The sequence below is a fragment of the Physeter macrocephalus genome, chromosome 18 (genome assembly GCF_002837175.3).
Source record: "Physeter macrocephalus isolate SW-GA chromosome 18, ASM283717v5, whole genome shotgun sequence".
NCBI lineage: Eukaryota > Metazoa > Chordata > Mammalia > Artiodactyla > Physeteridae > Physeter > Physeter macrocephalus.
The window spans coordinates 36487465-36508201 of NC_041231.1; the positions used below are offsets into that span (position 1 = coordinate 36487465).

The 20737-nt window shown below is 35.1% G+C and overlaps 1 protein-coding gene across 1 annotated transcript in view; it reads left to right on the plus strand.

The window, feature by feature from the left end:
- DNAH12 (dynein axonemal heavy chain 12) overlaps positions 1–20737 on the plus strand; it is a 233836-nt gene that overhangs the window by 177121 nt on the left and 35978 nt on the right. Inside the window, exons 53-59 of the mRNA XM_024123804.3 lie at positions 719–960; positions 1968–2115; positions 2427–2572; positions 10530–10744; positions 11664–11856; positions 13576–13768; positions 17631–17803. Of these exons, the coding sequence (XP_023979572.1) occupies positions 719–960; positions 1968–2115; positions 2427–2572; positions 10530–10744; positions 11664–11856; positions 13576–13768; positions 17631–17803 (1310 nt within the window). The remainder of the gene's footprint in view (positions 1–718; positions 961–1967; positions 2116–2426; positions 2573–10529; positions 10745–11663; positions 11857–13575; positions 13769–17630; positions 17804–20737) is intronic.

The window sequence follows — 20737 nt, forward strand, 5'->3', positions numbered from 1 at the left end:
TTCTACTGGTGGCTTATAGTACACTCTGATCAAGTTGGCCAAACCCCATTCTTGACATATTGATACTAATGAGCATAATAAAATAAGAAATTTAGAAAATTATTTTTCTCTCAACAAAGTGTCACTTTTCAAGATTCGCTGAGGAAAATTCAGTTTTGGTAGTGAAGCTGAACACCGAGACTTTATTTCTTTTTGTATTACTGCTGCTGTCTTAATCCCCTCAAAGCAAATGTAAGCCTCAGCTGAATGGGAAGACATTGAGAATTTCCAAGCTGACTTGGAAATGCCAAAAAAAAAAAAGCACTTTCATGTATTTTTAAGCATTTGTAATTCCTGTTACATGTTTATTTTTTTTGCAGCAGTTGAATGGCAACTCCTCATTATTTTGAGATATTTTGCTATATATTATGCTATTCTTGCTACATATTATGACATTTTATTAGTCCAGAATAACTTGACTATTTTATAGATAACAGTTTGCTAGTCCAGAATGATTTTATATATTTTATAAGACATAGAAATATATTTTACTTTATCTGCATATAAAAATATGATGTAAGATTTAAGGCATTTAAAATTTGTATAATTTATTGTTATAAGTGATAAATGTATTTATAATCATAAATAAACATTTAAAATTCATAATATCTATAAAGGATTATGTCGATTGTCAGTTTTATATAGTATACATTATAGCTGCATATATTGTTCCAAACAGGTAGTGGCTCCTAAGAAAGCCCGCTTAACAGAAGCTCAGAAGTCCTTAGCTGAGACAGTGGAGCTTTTGAATCAGAAGAGAGCAGAACTAGCAGAAGTAGAACATCATCTGGAAAATTTACAAGCAACATTTCTTGAGAAAACTGAGGAAAAGGCTCGTTTAGAAGACCAGGTGGAACTCTGTGCTAAGAAACTTGAAAGAGCCTCAAAACTAATTGGAGGACTAGGTGGAGAAAAATCAAGGTCAGATTTCTACTCCTTTTAACAATATTTTAAAATGTCGGGCTTGAATATGTGATTTTCTTTGGGTGTTTATTATGATTACTGATTTTTAAGTGGCTGGTTGAGATTGTGGGACTTTCTATAAAGCACCTGGCTAAGCTTCTCCTAACAGAATATCAATGTCAAGGATGGTGTTTGCAACTTGCTTTCAAATGTTAAAAAAGAGAGAGAGAGAGAGAGAGAGAAAGAAGCAAATGATAATTTTTAAGTGGTGAGTATGTGGGTGATCATTGTGCAATTCTTTCCAATTTTATGTATGTTAAAATTTTTCATAATAAAATGTTTGGGAGGGAGTAGTGGATATATGGTTCGTTTTGCTAAATTTATTTCGGATAACTGACTTGATTTAACAAAGCCAGTTAGCCTTATTTTAATCTATTTATTAGTACTGGCCAGCCAACTATCATAGTTATTAACTATACTTGTTGAATGAATAGCATGATAAAGTTACATACTTTTGACAATACTTTGTAGTGTAGATTGGATGGTTTTGGAATGCACTTTTTAGTGTAAAGGTTTCATTAAATGCAAAAAAATATCAACCTTAGCATTAGTATATCAGCTGCTATACAACTTAAATGTAATTTTTGGTAATGAATTGCAGATGTTCCTATGTTTTTCAGGAACAAATAGCAGGGCCACTAGACCATATCATCCTGATTAAAATTATTAGACAAAATGCTGGTGGTTTTTTTGTTTTTGTTTTGCTTATTCTGAAAGGACAAGTCCTGTAAGAAATGCCTAATATTCTAATAATCAAAGGTAAATTATCATTTGTATAACATAGATATATATTATAGCACATTAGATATAGAAGGGACACAACCTCCTTGCTTATAGATAAGCAAGTGCCCAACATTTCATGGCATTTTGTTATAGAATTTGGACTAGAAGCCCCTAGCCCTTTCAATTACTATCTTAGATCATTCTCTATGGTGAGGCTATTTTGCCTTTGATTAATCTCCCAGATGGTCTCAAGCTGCAGATGACCTTCAGATAGTATATGAAAATTTGACTGGTGATGTCTTAGTATCAGCAGGAGTAATAGCCTACCTTGGTGCTTTCACTGCTGGCTTTCGACAAACATGTACAGAGGATTGGAGCATGTTGTGCAAGGTAATGGTTTTATATTTCATAAGTTTCTTTATATAGAACACTTAAAGTATGTGTTGGGGTATTTGGGGGGAAAAGATGATCATAAAAACAAAGAAGGGGAGAAATGACTGAAAATATGGGGTTTTTCTTTTTTTCTTCTTGTTTGATCAGTGAAATACTTCTATAGTCCAACTTTCCTTTCAGTTTTCTTTTTGTTCTTTAGAATTATTAAACAATATCTAATAACAATTAAATCAGTATTTTAATGTTAACAATATTTCAATCAACAAGACAAAAGAAAACATCAAAAGAAATTTGTTTATTTCTTACAGCAGAAAAAAATCCCATGTTCAGAGGAGTTCTCATTGAGTAAGACCCTGGGTGATCCAGTAAAAATTAGAGCTTGGAATATTGCTGGATTGCCTACAGATACTTTCTCCATAGACAATGGAGTGATTGTTAATAACTCCAGGCGTTGGTAAGGAACATAAAGTATTTATTTTTCAACTATTTTATTTTAAGGTTTTCAAATATAGAGAAAAGTTGAAAGGATTTTACAGTAAGTGCCTATATAGCTACTACCTCCTAGATCTTGCAATTAACATTTTATTATTCTTATCTATCCCTCTATCCATCCATCAACTCATCCTTTTTTATGTATTTCAACATATGTTGCAGACATGGATCTACTTCCTTCCAAATACTTCAGCATGCATATCATTAACTAAAGTTCAGTATTTGTTTTTTTTTCTTTTGAGGTAAAATTTACACACAATGAAGTACAGAAAACTTAAAACTATACCATTCAATGAGTTCTAACAAAAGTATGCACTTGTACAACCCAAACCTCTGTCAAGATATAAAACATTCTCTTTTGTCCCTTCCCAGTAAATCCCCACCCTCATCCCATAGGAAATTATTCTGATTATTTTCCATCACAGATTAGTTTTGCCTATTCTAGAACTTCATATAAATGGAATCATACTGTATGTAGTCTTTTGTATGAGGCTTTTCCCACAAAGCATAATCTTACTAATTTTTGTGTTGAGTAGTATTCCATTACATGACTATATAAGTTTATGCATTTTCCTGTTGATGGACACTTGGGCCATTTGCAGGTTTTGGCTATTCAATGTATTTATTTTAACTAGGTATTTCTACCCATTTTCATGATACTATAACAATAATTTATGCAATTTCATGTATATCTTTTTCAACACTGTCATTGAAAGTGTGATAACTATATGAGTTTTCCAAATGGTTTTTATTGTTATCCTTTTATTTATATCACTTTCAAAAACTTGGGAAATTACTCTCATCTGAGAAATAGTTTCTTATAAATGGTTATTTAGTCATGTTGTCATCTAATTTAAGTCTTTTCTTGGGATCTTATGTCAAATAATACTATGATAGATACTATTGAGTTCTTATATTCATGAGGTACTTTGTAAGTGCCTTATATCCTCACAAATTCCTATGAGTTAGTTCTTATTATTCCATTTTACAGATGAGACGACTGAGGCCCAGAGTGATTTAGTAATTTGAAATTTAGTGAGATAACTGAGCTAATAAATGGTGGAGTAAGAATTTGAACCCAGGCAATTTAACTTCCAAATCCTTGTTCTTATTTATTATGTTAAGTGAAATGTGGAATAGGGTATCACATTTGCTACCTTTATAACTGTAATGGAAATTTCAGTCTTCTTTTGGGATATAAGATACATTAAAGATACAAGGAAATCTTACATTCTAAAAGTTTGAGGTATTGTTTGTTATAGTCTTTGGAAACCTTACTAGATACTTCAAGACGTCTAAGTCTCCTTTATATTGATAGTATCATTTTACTGAAATACTGATGTATGTGTTTTGAGTGCTTATCCACTCAAAATTTTACTTGAGAGTGAACATCCTTAGGTTGAAACTTCTAGGCAATTAGTAAAATTTATTACAATCTGAGGAAGTGTAATTAGATATTCCAGAAAATGTGTTCTCTTGTAAAGCAGGGAAATTTCTATTTAACAGAATATTTGACCCTGAGTATTCTGTTTTAGAACTCTTTTCTATGCATTTGGTGGCCATTCAGATTTTTTAAATTGCAGTTCAAAAATGCTATTAGGATATCTATAAGGCTTAACTGAAATCCAGGGAAACCAGAGGTTTCAGGATTGTATGTAAATTGAAGAAAATAATCTGTCATTTTCTGGCAGAAAGATGACTCTTCTAATACAGTAATATTTCAATGGTGTTACTCCTTTCTACCTGTTATTTTTGGACTGGCTGGTCAATAAGTCATGGACTGGGTCAGTTCTGAGGGATAAGTCTCCATCCTTATAGAACAGACTTCACTTCTTGCCAGTTGGACCAATGTGTTCATCTATGGCTATCATCCTTCTGGACACTGTTAAGTGACCACAGAGGCTTAATCTCTTCTCTCTGCCTCCAAACAGCAGAACCCAGTAATGTAACTAACGTTCACTCTTTGGGCTACCCACTTTAGAGTATCTTAAGTGTACCTCAAAGAAAAGTTGGGCCAGCAGGCTTTTGTAATGTGAAAATTGGTATCTCTCCCAATCAGTCTCAATCTCTCCCTCTGTCTCTCTTTCTCTCCCTCACTGTAGGACCTATCTTCTGTGTTTTTCTCTTTGCAGCTGCTTCATTAGTCTATCTCTGATTATATGCTGATTCTGTTCTTCTGTACACATGGCCATTCCCTAATGAAGCCTTAGTTCCTAAGTTCACAGAACTCATCAGTTGAATAATATACATTAACCAGAACCATTAAGTACAAGTTCCAATTCCCATGAGAGAAAAATCTGATTAGTTTAGTGTGGGACAAATATCCATACTAGGTCTTGTCACCTATGGCTGGAGGCCAAGCCATTGTAGTAACACACATGAGTAGGTCAAGAATATAGTTCTCAGAAAAAGAGTCGTGAACTGGGAAAGCAGTTTACAATTAGGCCCCTGTTGCTTGCTTCTTTTTGCATCTTTGGATGTGATGAAAGGTAAGGATCTAATTTTATTTATTTATTTTATAATGATAACCATTTACCCCAGCAGCATTTATTGAGTTATTCTTCCTTTCCTCACTGATTTGTAATGCTATCTTTGTCCCTTCAGTCTTAGTAAGGACTTGTGAATTGGTCTGAAAATGTCTTTGTTTTTCTCCTCACTTTATTTTTTCATTAATTTTATGTCAGGTTTATTGAGATATGATATATACAATAAAATTCACCCTTTTTAGGTGCAGTGTTTTATGAATTTTGATTAAGGCCTATGGTCATATGATCCCTGCCACATTCAAGATGCAGAACATTACCAACCATTTGAAGCTTTTAAATAGGAGGGATTACATGACTTTTTTTCTGTTTTTTAAAATAGAGATATAATTGATATAATTCTCACTTGTAATCAGAGTATTTAGATCATTGATACTTAATGGAATTATTGATACATTTAGATTTAAATCTACTGTCTTACAAGTTCTTTTCTGTTTGGCTCATCTGTTCTTTGTTCCTTTTATCTTCTTTTTCCACCTGGCTTTAGATTAATTGAATTTTTTTGTGATTCTATTTTATCTCCACTATTTGCTTGTTGGTTACATATTCCCTATTTTAAGTGTTTGCTCTAGAGTTTACAATATACATCTTTAGTTTCTGAATACTTTCAGATAGCAATATTACTGCTACACATATAGTGTAAGAATCTTGCAACAGTATAGTTCCAATGTCTCTCTCCTATTTATTGTGCTGTTATTGTATATTTTATTTTTCATATGTCATAAATCCCACAATACATTGTTACTATTTTTGCTTTAGACAGTAATTATGTTAGGGTGATTAAATATAAGAAAATTGTCATTTATGTTCATTTTTTCCCCATTTTTGGACTTTTTGATTGTTTTATTTTTTGGCCTTGTGGTGGCACGGCTTACAAGATCTTAGTTCCCCAACCAGGGATTGAACCTGAGTCACAGCAGTGAAAGAACCAAGTCCTAACCACTGGGCTGCCAGGGAATTCCCTTAGACTTCTTCATTTCTTTATGTTTCTATTTATTTTCATATTTCTTCTGCCTGACAAATATTTTTCAGCACTTCCTGAGTACAGGTCTATTGGCAATTAATTCATTTAGCTTTTTTTCTTTATTTCATCTTCATTTTGAAAGATATTGTTTGCTGGGTTTAGAATTCTGAGTTGACAGTTTTTTGGATTCTTTTGGTTTTCCTTTTTTCCTTTAAAGATATCACTCCATTGTTCCTGGACTGCGTAGTTTCTGATAAGAAGTCTGCTCTAATTTTAATTCCTTTTTCTGTAATGTCTTTTTTTTCCTCTGACAACCTTCAAATTTTTTTCTATTTTTAGCTTCCAGCAGTTTGATTGTGATGTATCTAGTTGTGTGTGTGTGTGTGTGTGTGTGTGTGTGTGTGTGTGTCTGTCTGTCTGTCTGTCTCTTTTCATCTCGGTAGTTCTCCCGATTGAGGTTTTCTGAGCTTCTCAGATCTACTTCATTTTATCCCTCTTCTCTTTCTGTTAAGAAAACTTACATTTGTGAGTCTTTTTGATATTGCCCCAAAGCTATTGGATGCCCTGTTCTGCTTTTAACCACTCTTTTTTCTTTTTGAGTTTCACGCTAGATAATTCTATAAAACTATCTTCAAGTTAATAACTATATTAACTCACTCTCTCCTTAGTTGTATTGAGTCTACACAACCCATGAAAGAAATTCTTTAGATTTAACATAGTTTTTATTTCCATTTAACTCTTTCTTATAGTTCATCTCTCTGCTAAGATTGCCTCTTGAGGCATGTTGTCCACCTTTTTCACTAGCACTTTTACATTTTAATCACAGTTATTTTAAAAATACATATCTAATATTTCCAACATTTGTGTCATCTTTGAGCCTGTTTCTGTTAGTTTCTTTGTCTTTTGAGTTTTTTTCCTTGCTTGTTTAATTAAGTATCTCATAATATTTGATTGAATGCTAGATATTATTGGTCTAACAGTAGGGATTGAGCTAAATGGTATTAACTCCTGGATATAGTCATGCCTCTTCTTGTATCTCACCATTAGTGCAGAGGTTTGAGTCAGTCTAATCGTCAGTTGAACTAGGTTTGGGTTTTGTTGTTACTATGGTAAAGTTCAGGGGACCAGAGGCTTCAACTTAATCTAGCTATGGGTCTATGCTGAGAATGAGGGGTAGCTTTCTGGAGTGTTCTTCTCAGTGTTAAGAGTTTTACCTTCAGCTTTCAACTGTTCCTGAATGCTCATGACACAGAGGGAGTCTCTCTCTATTTTTGCTGTTCCCCTAGAGGTAGCTATTGTTTGGTACTCTATGTTAGGTTGTTTTGGGGGCAGAGTGTGAGTTCTCTGTTATTCGGATTCTTAGTCTTAGGAAGGCCCTGTGCATCTGGGGCCTAGAAGTAGGACATTTTCAGCCTTTCTGCGCCTCCTTCGTATGACAGCTAAGTTCTGCATTCTACCTTGGTTGGTCTTGAACAGGAGTTTCATACCCCTCTCCTAGAGTAAGAGATTTCTACTTAGTAAAGGTTGGTAAAGGTATAATGTTTTTAGCCCAAGACATTTTTCTACCTCCCCTCCAGGGGTTGAGTTTTTCTTTTGCTCTTGCCCCAGCTGCAATTTGTATTTTGTCCCTTCTAGGATTCTCATGAGTGTTATAGGCTCAATATATGTCAATTTCCCAGCTGGAGTTTCCTGTATCATGTACATAGTATAAACTTGCACCTTGAACCTGCATGAACTATAGACCCATGATTACAGATTCTCAGGGGACTTTTTCCAAGCTGGAGGTGAAACGGGAATCAGAACACTTCCTTCTTCTCTCCTTAAGAATAGAGTTGGATTTTTTCCTATGATTTCACTAAGCCTTTTGTGGGTTTAAGCTTAATACAAGGGTCTCAGTTTCAGCTTCCTGCCACATATGGGCAGGAAGCCCTTAGGTTATTAGTACTGACACTCTCCCCAAGGCTAGCTTTAATTTCAGCTCACATACCTAGTGTTCTGGAATTCAGCTTTGTCTGTGTTTCTGGCACCTGTGTTTTTCTGTATGTATGTATGTATATTTAAAATGTAAGTCACCTGTGTATTTTTAAAATGTCATATTTTATCCACCAGTACTAGGTAGCAAAAGGATTTCTAGGTTATTTAACAGTTATACTGCTGGAACCATAGTTGATTATTAATCAGTGCTTTTTGTGCTTGCTCATGATTTCTAAAGGTTTGTCTGTTTTAATATTGTACAGTGGTTGAGAGTAGTGCAGACTCTGGAATCAGGATATTTGGAGTCAGATTTTCCTCTGTCATCTTCTATCTTGAGATTTTGGTAACCCTCTTCACCTCTCACTGCCTCAGGTCCCCCATCTGTAAATGGGGATAATAGTAACTCCTACCTCATAGGAACATTGTGAAAAACTGCTTAGCACATGATAAGTGCACAGTAAATGTTAGTTTTTAAAAATAATTATCATCTTCAAACACCTCATTTTAGTGTCTATATCTCAAATTCTGACTTTGCTTACTTTTTTTTTTTTTTTTTTTTTTGCTTTGGGTCTTCGTTGCTGCGTGCGGGCCCTTTCTAGTTGTGTTGAGCGGGGGCCACTCTTCGCGGTGCGTGGGCTTCTCATTGCGGTGGCCTTCCCGTTGCAGAGCATGGGCTCTAGGCACGCAGGCTTCAGTAGTTGTGGCACGCAGCCTCAATAGTTGTGACTCGCGGGCTCCAGAGCACAGGCTTAGCAGTTGTGGCACATGGGCTTAGTTGCTCTGCAGCATTTGGGATCTTCCTAGACCAGGGTTCAAACCTGTGTCCCCTGCATTGGCAGGAGTATTCTTAACCACCGTGCCACCAGGGAAGCCCCTTGCTTACTATTTAACCACAATGAAAATACTTACTCTTTTGCTTTATTATCATTTACTAATACAACACTGGCTACTGGCTACTTAACAGCAAAGCTTTGTTTTCCCCAAAATTACTACCTCTCTCAGAAGCGTAGATTGATAATGCTTTTTTCTTCAGACTGCCCAAGGATCTCAAATGTAGATGAACATTACTTTCATACCTACAGTCAGGTACATATGGAATACAAATAACTTGGCATGGCGTTATTTCTCTGATGGACACAACTCAATTTTCCAGTTGTATTTGTAATACTCAAAGAAAGTTGTATTAAATAGAAGTTGGATTTCTTTTAGAATAAACAGGATCTCTAATTATTGCATTACTGAGAACATTGATTGATTTAGGTTTTACCATGAATATTGATAGGCATTAAAAATCTTAATTGACAGAAATAGTTACTTTTTGCTGGGGAATGAACAAATACCATATTTTTCCAATAATAAGGTTATATAAGGAAGAAAAAATGTCCCTTTAAACAGGGCCTTGAAAGGTACTAAAAGCATCTAGTCTAATTACTAGACAACTTTTAAGCAATTGTGTGCAAAATAACTTTATCATTTCCAGAACACTTTTCCTCTGTTTGCTGTGATAGCAAAAGTAAATTTTAACTAGCGTCTGGACTTTTTTGCGCTTTCAATAGGATTTCAGCACAGTTTGAGCAGAGAAAGAAAACAACCAGTCAGCTAGTATTGGATTGTTTTGTTTTTTGGAAAGGAAAGAAAATAAAAGAACAAAGTTATCTGGGAGTAGTTGATTAAAGAGCTTATTTTTAGGCAAAGGGAAAGGGGATTTTTATCCCTAGAAGCTGTTGAAACAGAAGGAGAATGGGAAAGCCAAAGTGACATGGAATGAAAACTCCCCTTTCTGTGCTAATATTTTTTAAAGATAATTTAATACACTGTGCTGAATATAAAAGGAACCTAAGACAGCATCATCACTGAGGAAGAGGAAAGCACATCATATTTTGATTCTCTGGAACCATGAATCATATGTTCTTAAACACAAAGTCTTTACCATACTTACATAGAAAAAATTCCTAAATAGATCTCAAATATATACTAAACTAAACTTGGAAACTTAGTTTATGGTTCTACTCATAACCTAAGAAAATCCGTTATAGGCTAGTGGATCTCTTATTTTAAATTTTTATCAAATACGTTGGATTATTTTTTATATTATGTTAACAGATGACATGTATTAAAATTACCATGAAAACAGTATTTTATGTTGGAAAAAGCACAGCTCTTTGTCCTACTTCTGACATTGAACTAGTTTTTTAACCTTAGAACCTTGGGCAAAGTACTCCCTGAGACTGAATTTCTTCACTTCAAAAATAAATGAGAATGAAACTCCTTTTCACTTTTTTCTCACAGGACTTTTGTGAAGATTAATCCTGATAATGTACGTGAAACACTTTGTATTTGTACAGATTGATGCTGATGTTTATTATGTAAATTATATAATTTTAAAGAAATCTCAGCATCTATTTATTCCCCTCATTATATTTCTTATTATATTCTAGGCCTTTAATGATTGACCCCCAGGGTCAAGCCAATAAATGGATCAAAAACTCTGAGAAAGAAAATCAGCTTAGTGTTATTAAGCTATCAGATTCAGACTATATGAGAATACTGGAAAACTGTATTCAGTTTGGAACTCCACTTCTATTAGAAAATGTTGGTGAAGAACTGGATCCATCTTTGGAGCCTTTACTACTTAGACAAACTTTTAAACAAGGTAGAAATCAATTGATATTGGTTGGTAGAACTGAAAGGTGATTGGATTATCTCTGAGGCAAGAAAACCACTACATATTTTAATAATAATGTTAACGCAGAACTTCTGTGTCATTGTTATGCATGAAAGGAAATTTGGAACAAGTATCAGATATTCTAAAGTAAATACCTTCATTGCCTTAATCACTGTTACCTAGACTGTTGTTCAGTAGAGAATATGAAGTTGAAGCCAGCCTGAAATTCCTTTATCTTGTGACCAAGGACCACACAAAGTCCATTACTATGAATAGTAGTGGTTAATGTGGACCAGAGTTGACTTTAGGTAAACGTAGCCCACCTTACATCTTTCTGCTTATAAAAATTTTATCTCTGTCAAACTCTAGTACTTTTAAGAGCTTTAGTAATATATAAATAATTTTGGAATCATTATTGAAAAGTAATGGAAGAAGTAAGATCAAAAGGAATCTTGGGGGCTTGCCTGGTGGTGCAGTGGTTGGGAGTCCTCCTGCCAATGCAGGAGACACGGGTTCGAACCCCGGTCCGGGAGGATCCCACATGCCGCGGAGTGGCTGGGCCAGTTAGCCATGGCCGCTGGGCCTGCGCGTCCGGAGCCTGTGCTCCGCAACGGGAGAGGCCGCAGCAGTGAGAGGCCCGCGTACCGCAAAAAAAAAAAAAAAGGAATCTTCATCTAGAAGGCTCCATGACAACCAGAGAAAATGTCTTATAGTACCCCAGAATTAATGAGTCCTGCTGTATAATTGCTTACTTGCCTCTGTGTTATGTGTGACTTTTGCAACACCTGTATCCTATTTAAAATTACTTTATGACTTTTTACTTGTAACCTAGGAAGGGCTTTAACATAGTGGGAATGGGCTATGTAACTTTGGCTTATTTATTCTGCATTTTTTTTCTAAAATACAGGTGGCATTGATTGCATCAGACTTGGTGAGGTCATTATTGAGTATTCCTTTGATTTCAAGTTTTATATCACCACAAAGCTGAGGAATCCACACTATATGCCAGAGCTGGCTACAAAGCTATCTTTGCTCAATTTCATGATAACTCCAGAAGGACTTGAAGATCAATTACTAGGTATTGTTGTTGCAAAGGAGAGGTACGTGTTTTTTAGATACTTCCAGGGGGTATAGAGAGGAATATTTGTAGGCCATTAATACTTTTGTTATGTGATTATTTTGAAACCTTGTCAAAATTTTATGTTTTGTCATTATAAATTAAGTAAGTATTTAGTTCTTTAAAATAGCCATTCTATAACAAGTAAGTTATAAACCAACCATGTTATATTGGGCTTTTAGTATGGGTAGCAGGATTCAGGTGATATGCCATGACTTCTGACTTGTATCTGACTGTTTGAGCCAAAAAATTTCATCCCTAGGAATGTATGCTACAGACAAAATCAGAAATGTGTTCAAAGACATATACAGGTTATTAATGAAATAAGAAAATACTTAGGACAAGAATGAAAAAGCAGGATACAAACCTATATATGGTAGGGGTAATATTTGTTTTTAAAAAGTTAATGCATGAATGGATATCCATATATAACAAAAAAAGATTGAGAAAGATTACACCAGAATGTTGACAGCGATAATCCTTAGGAGTGGTAAGATTATGGATAATTCTTATTATTTTCTTTATACTTTATGTATTTTTCCATTACTAGCATGTATTATTTTTTATTTTATTTATTTATTTTTTTTGCGGTACGCGGGCCTCCCACTGCTGCGGCCTTTCCCGCCGCGGAGCACAGGCTCCGGACGCGCAGGCTCAGCGGCCATGGCCCACGGGCCCAGCCGCTTCGCGGCACGCAGGATCTCCCCCAGACCGGGCCACGAACCCGTGTCTTTATTTTATTATTTTTTATTTTATTAATTTTTTTTTTTTGCGGTACGCGGGCCTCCCACTGCTGCGGCCTTTCCCGCCGCGGAGCACAGGCTCCGGACGCGCAGGCTCAGCGGCCATGGCCCACGGGCCCAGCCGCTTCGCGGCACGCAGGATCTCCCCCAGACCGGGCCACGAACCCGTGTCCCCCGCACTGGCAGGCGGGCTCCCAACCACTGCGCCACCAGGGAAGCCCATGTATTATTTTTTAAATGAGAAAAAATCGTATGATACCTAGAAGGGCTACTAGTAAAGAATTGCTCCCTGAAGGAAATCTTTGATTCCACTTGAAGCTTAATATAACACTATCAAGTAGTCTATTACATGAAATCAAATTATAAGTGAAAATATTTACCATGAAGTACTTTTGTTATTTTCAGTATTTATCCCACTTGCGCAGTAACCAAGACAGAACTATGTCATAACATATTCTATAACATGGTGAATTATGTTATTTTGAAGTTTCATTCCTTCATTGTTAAGATATAATTGCGAGTTTTGTCTTTTACTTGAAGATCCAGTTGTAGGATGAGTCATCTTTTCTGTCTCCTGTTGTAGAAGAGATGATGAAAATGGGACTGAATGTGATTAAGCCAAGGAATAGATAAGAAGTCTCATATTCTGAGTTTCTTTTCCGGTTCTTATTCTCACACAATGAGCTAAGCCATATGGATAAATTTAACATATTCTTACACTTACTGTAGTATATGTTATTGCCACATTTTACATATATGTAATTAATGCTTTTTTTTGCTTGAATTTCTCAAATTATTATTTTCATGGGAGTATTTTTTTCCTTAGGTTAGGATAAAGAGATTAATCATCTTAATTTGTATTATATGTCTACAAAATTATTTAACTGTCTACAAAATTGTGATATCTAATATTTGGATAAAATACTACATATTTAGACTAAATGTTTTTATCTTTTTAGACCAGAATTAGAAGAGGAACGAAATGCTCTTATTCTTCAGTCTGCAGCTAATAAGAAACAGCTAAAAGATATAGAGAAAAAAATTTTAGAAACATTATCATCTTCAGAAGGGAACATTTTAGAAGATGAAAGTACAATTAAAGTCTTAGACTCTGCTAAATTGATGTCCAATGAGATAACAAAGAAACAACAGGTGAAAAAAGAATCCTAGAAATTTTTAGATTCTTAGAAGTCCAATGTGCTCCCGCTCCCTTAGGAAAATGCTATACTAGGCTTATGGGAAGAGGAAAAGAATTCATAAAATACCAAAAGATAGAAACTAATTTTAAACTCATAAGAGAATATCCTATACTGTTGAATCATTCAAAACTTGGTGTCATCTATGTGGCACCTATACACAGAAGAAATAAATTTGGAATTAAACAAATTTTAAACATACTTTTTATTATTGCGTAGGTAGGGTAAGCTAGTCAGGTTCATTCAAATTTTAATTGACTCTTCACCTAAAACTTAAGTTTGAGAATATGGCTTTCCTCTCTTCCTGGTTGGAACTTAAGATGTGTGAAGGTAATTGCTGGTTAATTGGACAGTAAGTGGTTCTAGGAACTAATAAGGATGATCTTCTGACATTGCCTTGTCTTTTTTCTGGGAGAGAGGTATGAGAGTTGGGAGTGGCAGGTAGAGGAAGGAAGACACATACAATAATGTCCTTATTGCAAATTCATCTAACACAGCTAAATGGTATTTTTATATTGCATCTTTTAAAAAATATAATCCTACAGTGTTATGGGTGGAAGAAGACTTAGCTATTTGTCATCTTTAGCATTTCATAGTTGAGAAAAGTAGGGCCCAGAAAAAGTAGTCAAGGCCCAAGTTCACACAATGAAATGATAATACAGAATGACTTTAGTAGGCTAACTTTACTGATTTTCAGACCTTTCAATCCTCCTTGGCCCACCCAATGAATTAAACACATCTTAATATTGGCATAATTAAAAAATAAAAAGAAACCTAAATAGAAATTTCACTAATTGCTCAGCATCCTTCTGTTTGCACCCTACCCCATGCACCCCAGTTTTGGGGTAGAGGATTTCCAAAAGGTCTAGGCACCTTTCCCCTTGGGATTGGTTTAGTTTTATGTGAATGTGATGGTAATGACTCTCTCTAGCCAGGTGTACTGTTTTGTTTTGTGTTTGTGTTTTTCATTTCAGGAGAGCCAAAAGGAGTAGTGTCTTAGAGTAATATGCTGTGGTAGCCTCCCACCTGGGGACCATGGCTGAGATATTCTATAATGTCTGCCTTACCAATTAATGTTCGTCAGAGCAGAACCCATTCCTCATTTTCCTCTCACCACAGTGTTTTTTCAAAGGGAAGAAAAGACAGGAAGCATTTATCAGCTTATTTCCTATTAGACTCAAAGAGGAAAGTAGATATCAATATTTATTGGTTCAAATACTTCATCTTACAAAAAAAAGAGAATTTTAATCATAATGTCTTTTTAACTGGGTCTCATTGATCATTACAAACATAATTTAGAATTCACTATATATTTTGATTCAAAACATGCTCTGTATCTGGCCCTGACTTCTATCCACCCACCCACCCAGATGTAAGAAAAACCATCTTCAGAGCAAAGTGTCCCCACATAGTCTAAAACCTGCTTTTCCCATTTATCCCAACCCATAAGATTAAACAAACACAAACAAAACTTTAAGAATTTGTTCTGGACTTCCCTGGTGGTGCAGTGGATAAGACTCCGCACTCCCAATGCAGGGGGCCCGGGTTCGATCCCTGGTCAGGGAACTAGATCCCACCTGCATGCTGCAACTAAGAGTTCACATGCCAGAACTAAGACCCTGTGCAATTAAATAAATAAATATTTAAAAAAAATTGGTTCTATAAGTTTCAAAGCCTTCCCTCCCCGCAAAAGTTGTCTTGGTTGAAGTTTAGTCTTGTAGATTCTTGGAAAGTATAATATATATAAATAGCGCAGCCCAGGAAATTTTTACAAATAATAAATTCTCCTCTTTTAACATCATATGCTCACAATGTTTATTTGTTAGAAAATGTCTTGTCCTTTGATTTTAGGCCATTAATGGTAATTCATCAAAAATCTATATGTCTTGAGTTTCATACTAAGCAGCCAAGTATATATAAATATAACACTATTTATAAATATACTGCAGCTTAAGCCTTGGAACCTGAGTTAAATTATTATTTACTCTTTAAAAATAATAACAATATTTGCTAAATGTTTTTGCTTACTGTTGCCGTTAATGGTAAATGGCATTTAGCTGAAAAAATTAAGGGTTAAATAACAGGAGGTTTAAATGAGAATACCAAGATTATGCTTTCTTTTGTAAAAATGTCATTAATTTCCATTGTTGGTAACTTTGTTTTACTTATAGTCAAGATTGAGGTTCAAACCTTACTTTTAATTGTAGCTACACTGTAATTTGGGGGAAAGTTTGCTTGCAAGGAACAGAAACCTACTCAAATTAGCTTAAATAAAAAATATACAAGGGGATATTTTATTTTCCCAATTATCGGAAGTACATACAGGCCTCAGGAATTAATGGAGAGCATTAAGTTTCTATGCTCTTTGTCTCTCCCTTTCTCTAAGGTTGTGTCGTCCTCATATGTGCTTCTTTCTGCTCCATCCGGAGACCAATTTTTTCTGTAAAACTTTTGTACTGTTCCTTCGTACGTTTATCTTGCACATAGAAACCAACTCTAATACCATTACCTTTTAGCACTAAGGCCAAGTACCACCTGATTTCAGTTTTTGATGCTCCTAAAGTTCTCGTTCTCTGAAGGGAAAATTAATTAGCTTATTTTGGGTCTGGTTCTATCCCTCCCACCTGATTGAATCAGCTACAAACAGGATCATTCAATATAAACATGGCTACATAGGCACATTTATTCAACAGAGTCTGTGGATAGCATTTCCAAAGAAGGGAGAGACGGTTGGGAAAATGCTCTACATGTTTTTCCTATAGAATATCAACCTATCAGATTGAGTTGTCATTTGAAGGGCTGGTATCTTGGAGAAATTTTTTCGTTTGGGGTTAAATATCTATACCCCTATTAAGCCCAGAAAAGTTAAAAATTTGAGAATTTCACTGAAAAAAGGTATACTTAATGTTTCAAACCATCAGCCACAAGTATTTCTGAATTCCTACTTTGCCAGACTTTGTGCTGGGTTCTGGTACACATGTTGACACCTTAAACCATACACACATGCACACTTGCTGTCTCTCTCTCCATCTCCCTCTCTCTCTATCTCTGACCTATTAAAATAAAAGAGGGTGAGTGACAATAATAGATACATGTCAGATGAAGGCAAAGAATAAGCAAAGATTGACAGTTTTGCATTCCTCAAATAAGAAAGAGATGATTGGTGGGTAGTTACACCTTCAGTCTGTAAAGATATTTTTCCTTCTTTTACCTCTCTTCTTTCCACCCTCTCTTCATCCTCTTCCCTCTCTCCCTAGTTCTTTCCTTCCTTCCTTTCCCTTTCTTTCTTTTTTAGACTTTTTTTTTGGCTGCGTTGGGTCTTAGTTGCAGCATGCAGGAGCTTCGCTGAGGCATGTGGGAGCTTTAGTTACAATGGCCTCTTCATTGTGGCGCATGGGCGTCTCTCTAGTTGTGTCATGCAGGTTGTTTTTTCTCTTCTCTAGTTGTGGCCCGTGGGCTCCAGAGCACGTGGGCTCTGTAGTTTGCGGCATGCAGTCTCTCTAGTTGAGGCACGCAGGCTCAGTAGTGGTGGTGCACAGGCTTAGTTGCCCTACAGCATGTGGGACCTTAGTTCCCAGACCAGAGATCGAACCAGTGTCCCCTGCATTGGAAGGCAGATTCTTTACCACTGGACCACCAGGGTAGTCCCTCCCTTTCTTTTTTTATAGATTTTAGCATAGTAAAGCCCTTGATGTAAACTATGCCTGTATAATTTTGTCATTAAGTTAGGGGATATTTTTAATATAAATTTCATTATATGAAAAATACATAATTAAAACATCTCCTATTTCTTAATCTTGATTTTTCTCTTCTTCTAGATTGCAGAAAAAACAGAACTCAAAATAGCAGAGTCTCGAGAAGGCTATAGACCTATTGCTAAACATTCATCAGTATTATTCTTTAGCATTGCAGACCTGGCTAACATTGATCCCATGTACCAGTACTCTCTCATCTGGTTTGTGAACCTTTATATCAACTCTATTCATGACAGGTAAACATTCTCTAGCTTCATTTATGCTCCCTAGGTTGGATTTTCACCATCCTTTCCATTTAAAATATATAATTTTTTTCTTACTGTTTATATGATACATATTCACTATAGAACATTACAAAATATGGGAAAAGTGAAGGAAGGAAGGAAGGAAGGAAGGAAGGAAGGACAAAAGAAGGGAGGGAAGGAAGGGGAAGAGGGAAGGAAAGAAGGATGGGAGGAAGGGAGGAAAGGAGGAAAGAAAGAAGGAAAAAGCAAGCAAGCAGGCCTCATTTCTATTTTAAGTTTTGTTTCACTTCTACTCAAGATTTAGGCATAGAGGGATTAGCTTTAGGTCTTTTTGCCCCCTCTCTTTTAAATATTTTGATAAAGCACATGACCTATCTTTGCTAGCAACTCCAATATATCTTTCTCCAGCCTTGAGGTCTCTAAAAAATTTCAGTCCCACATTTCTAATCATTTGCTAGATATTTTCACTTTAACCAATTACTGAATGTACACAGATTTTGGAGTTAGACTGGAGTAAGGGATTAAATTTCAGTTCTGCCACATAATAGCTGCATGAATACAGGCAAGTCAGCTAACTTTTCTGTAATTGCCTCAATTTTTCTTATCTATAAAATAGGGATAATAATAATACCTACCTTTAAGAGTTGTTATGAGAATTAAAAAGATAATATTTATAGAGTATTTATAGAGGAATCATACACTATGTATCTTTTGGGAATTGGCTTTTTTTCACCCAGTATAATTCTCTGGGGATTCATTTAGGTTGTTTACTCCTTTTTATTGCTGAGAAGTATTTAATGATATTGATGTACTACAGTTTGCTTAATCATTCACTTGTTACAGGACATCTGGGTTATTTCCAGGTTTGGGCTTTTACAAATAAAATTGCTATAAAATGCATGGACATGTTTTTGTGTGAACATAAGTTTTCATTTCTCCAAGATAAATGCCCAGGAGTGCAGTTGCTGGGTCATGTGGTAGTTGCTTGTTTATTTTTTTTTAAGTAACTGCTAAACTTTCCTAGAATGGGTGTATCATCTTAGATTCCCATAAGTATTACTGAAAAAATTGAACTAAAAAAATGAAAGCAACGTATTCTTTTTGCAAAATTTTAAGCATGTAAGAGTATAAAGAAGAAAATAAATATTAGTCATAACCCATCCAGAAGTAATCACTTTTGTCCATATGTTTTCTTACTTTTCATTTTTTTTTAACATATGGATCTTGATCTAGATTTTATGCTTCTTTGAGGCAGGTAAATGTTTCATAATTCTTTATCTCTTACAGTTCCCTCCCCAGCTTAGATTCTCACACTAATAGATATTGAGTAGGTGCTTTTTAATTAACTGATTTTTTTCAGTCATTTGGGAGTACAATAAGAAATTTAGAATTTTGAAAATAGATGGTGTAAACCATATTTCATTTTCTCATAGAATTATACCCCATTTTTAACATATAGCTTCATATGAAGTGTCACACGCAAAAAACTGTACAGGGAGGTCCCATGTACCCTTTACCCAGTTTCTCCAGTTCTTACATCTTTTTTTTTTCAGTTGAAGTGTAGTTGATATACAATATTATGTTAGTCTCAGGTGTACAACATAGTGAGTCAACATTTAAATACATTAAGAAATGATCACGACAATAAGTCTAGTGACCATCTGTCACCATACAAAAGTATTACAATATTATTGACTATATTCCTTATGCTATGTTGCATCCCATGTCTGATTTATTTTCTGACTGGAAATTTGTACCTCTTAATCCCCTTCACCTATATGGCCCCCACCCCATCCCCTCTGGCAACCACCAGTTTTCTCTCTGTATCTATAAATCTGTTTCTGTGTTGTTTTGTTTGTTAATTTGTTTTGTTTTTTAGATTCTACATATAAGTGAGATCATGCGATATTTTTCTCTATCTGACTTATTTCACTTAGCATATACACTCTAGTTCCTTCCATGTTGTTGCAAATGGCAAATTTTCTTTTTTTATGGCTAAGTATATATTGTGTATATATACCACATCTTCTTTATTCAGTCATCTATTGATGGACACTTAAATTTCAATCAAAAAATGGGCAGAAGACCTAAATAGACATTTCTCCAAAGAAGACACACAGATGGCCAAAAGGCACATGAAAAGATGCTCAACATCATTAATTATTAGAGAAATGCAAATCAAAACTACAATGAGGCATCATCTCACACCAGTCAGAATGGTCATCATCAAAAAGGCTACAAATAATAAATGCTAGAGACGGTGTGGAGAAAAAGGAACCCTCTTACACTGTTGGTGGGAATGTAAACTGGTACAGCCTCTATGGAGAACAGTATGGAGGTTCCTTAAAAAACTTAAAATAGAACTACCATGTGGTCCTGCAATCCCACTCCTGGGCATATATCCAGAGAAAACCATAATTTGAAACAATATGATATACTACATTAATAAAAAGAAGAGAGAAAAAAAGATGTGGTATATATGTACAGTGGAATATTACTCAGCCATAAAAAAAGAATGAAATAATGCCATTTGCAGCAACATGGATGGACCTAGAGATTCTCATACTAAGTGAAGTATTCCAGACTGAGAAAGACAAATATGACATCGCTTGTATGTGGAATCTAAAAGAAAAAGAAAAAGACACGAATGAACTTATTTCCAAAACAGAAAGAGACAGACACAGAAAACAAATTTATGGTTACCAAAGGGGAAAACAGGAGTCAGGGGAGGGATACATTCGGAGACTGGGATTAACATATACACACTACTATGTATAAAATAGATAACCAACAAGGACATACTATACAACACAGGGAACTATACTCAATATTATGTAATAACCTATAAGGGAAAAGAATCTGAACAAGAATATATAGATTTATATGTATATATATAAATGTATAACTGAATCGCTGTGCTGTACA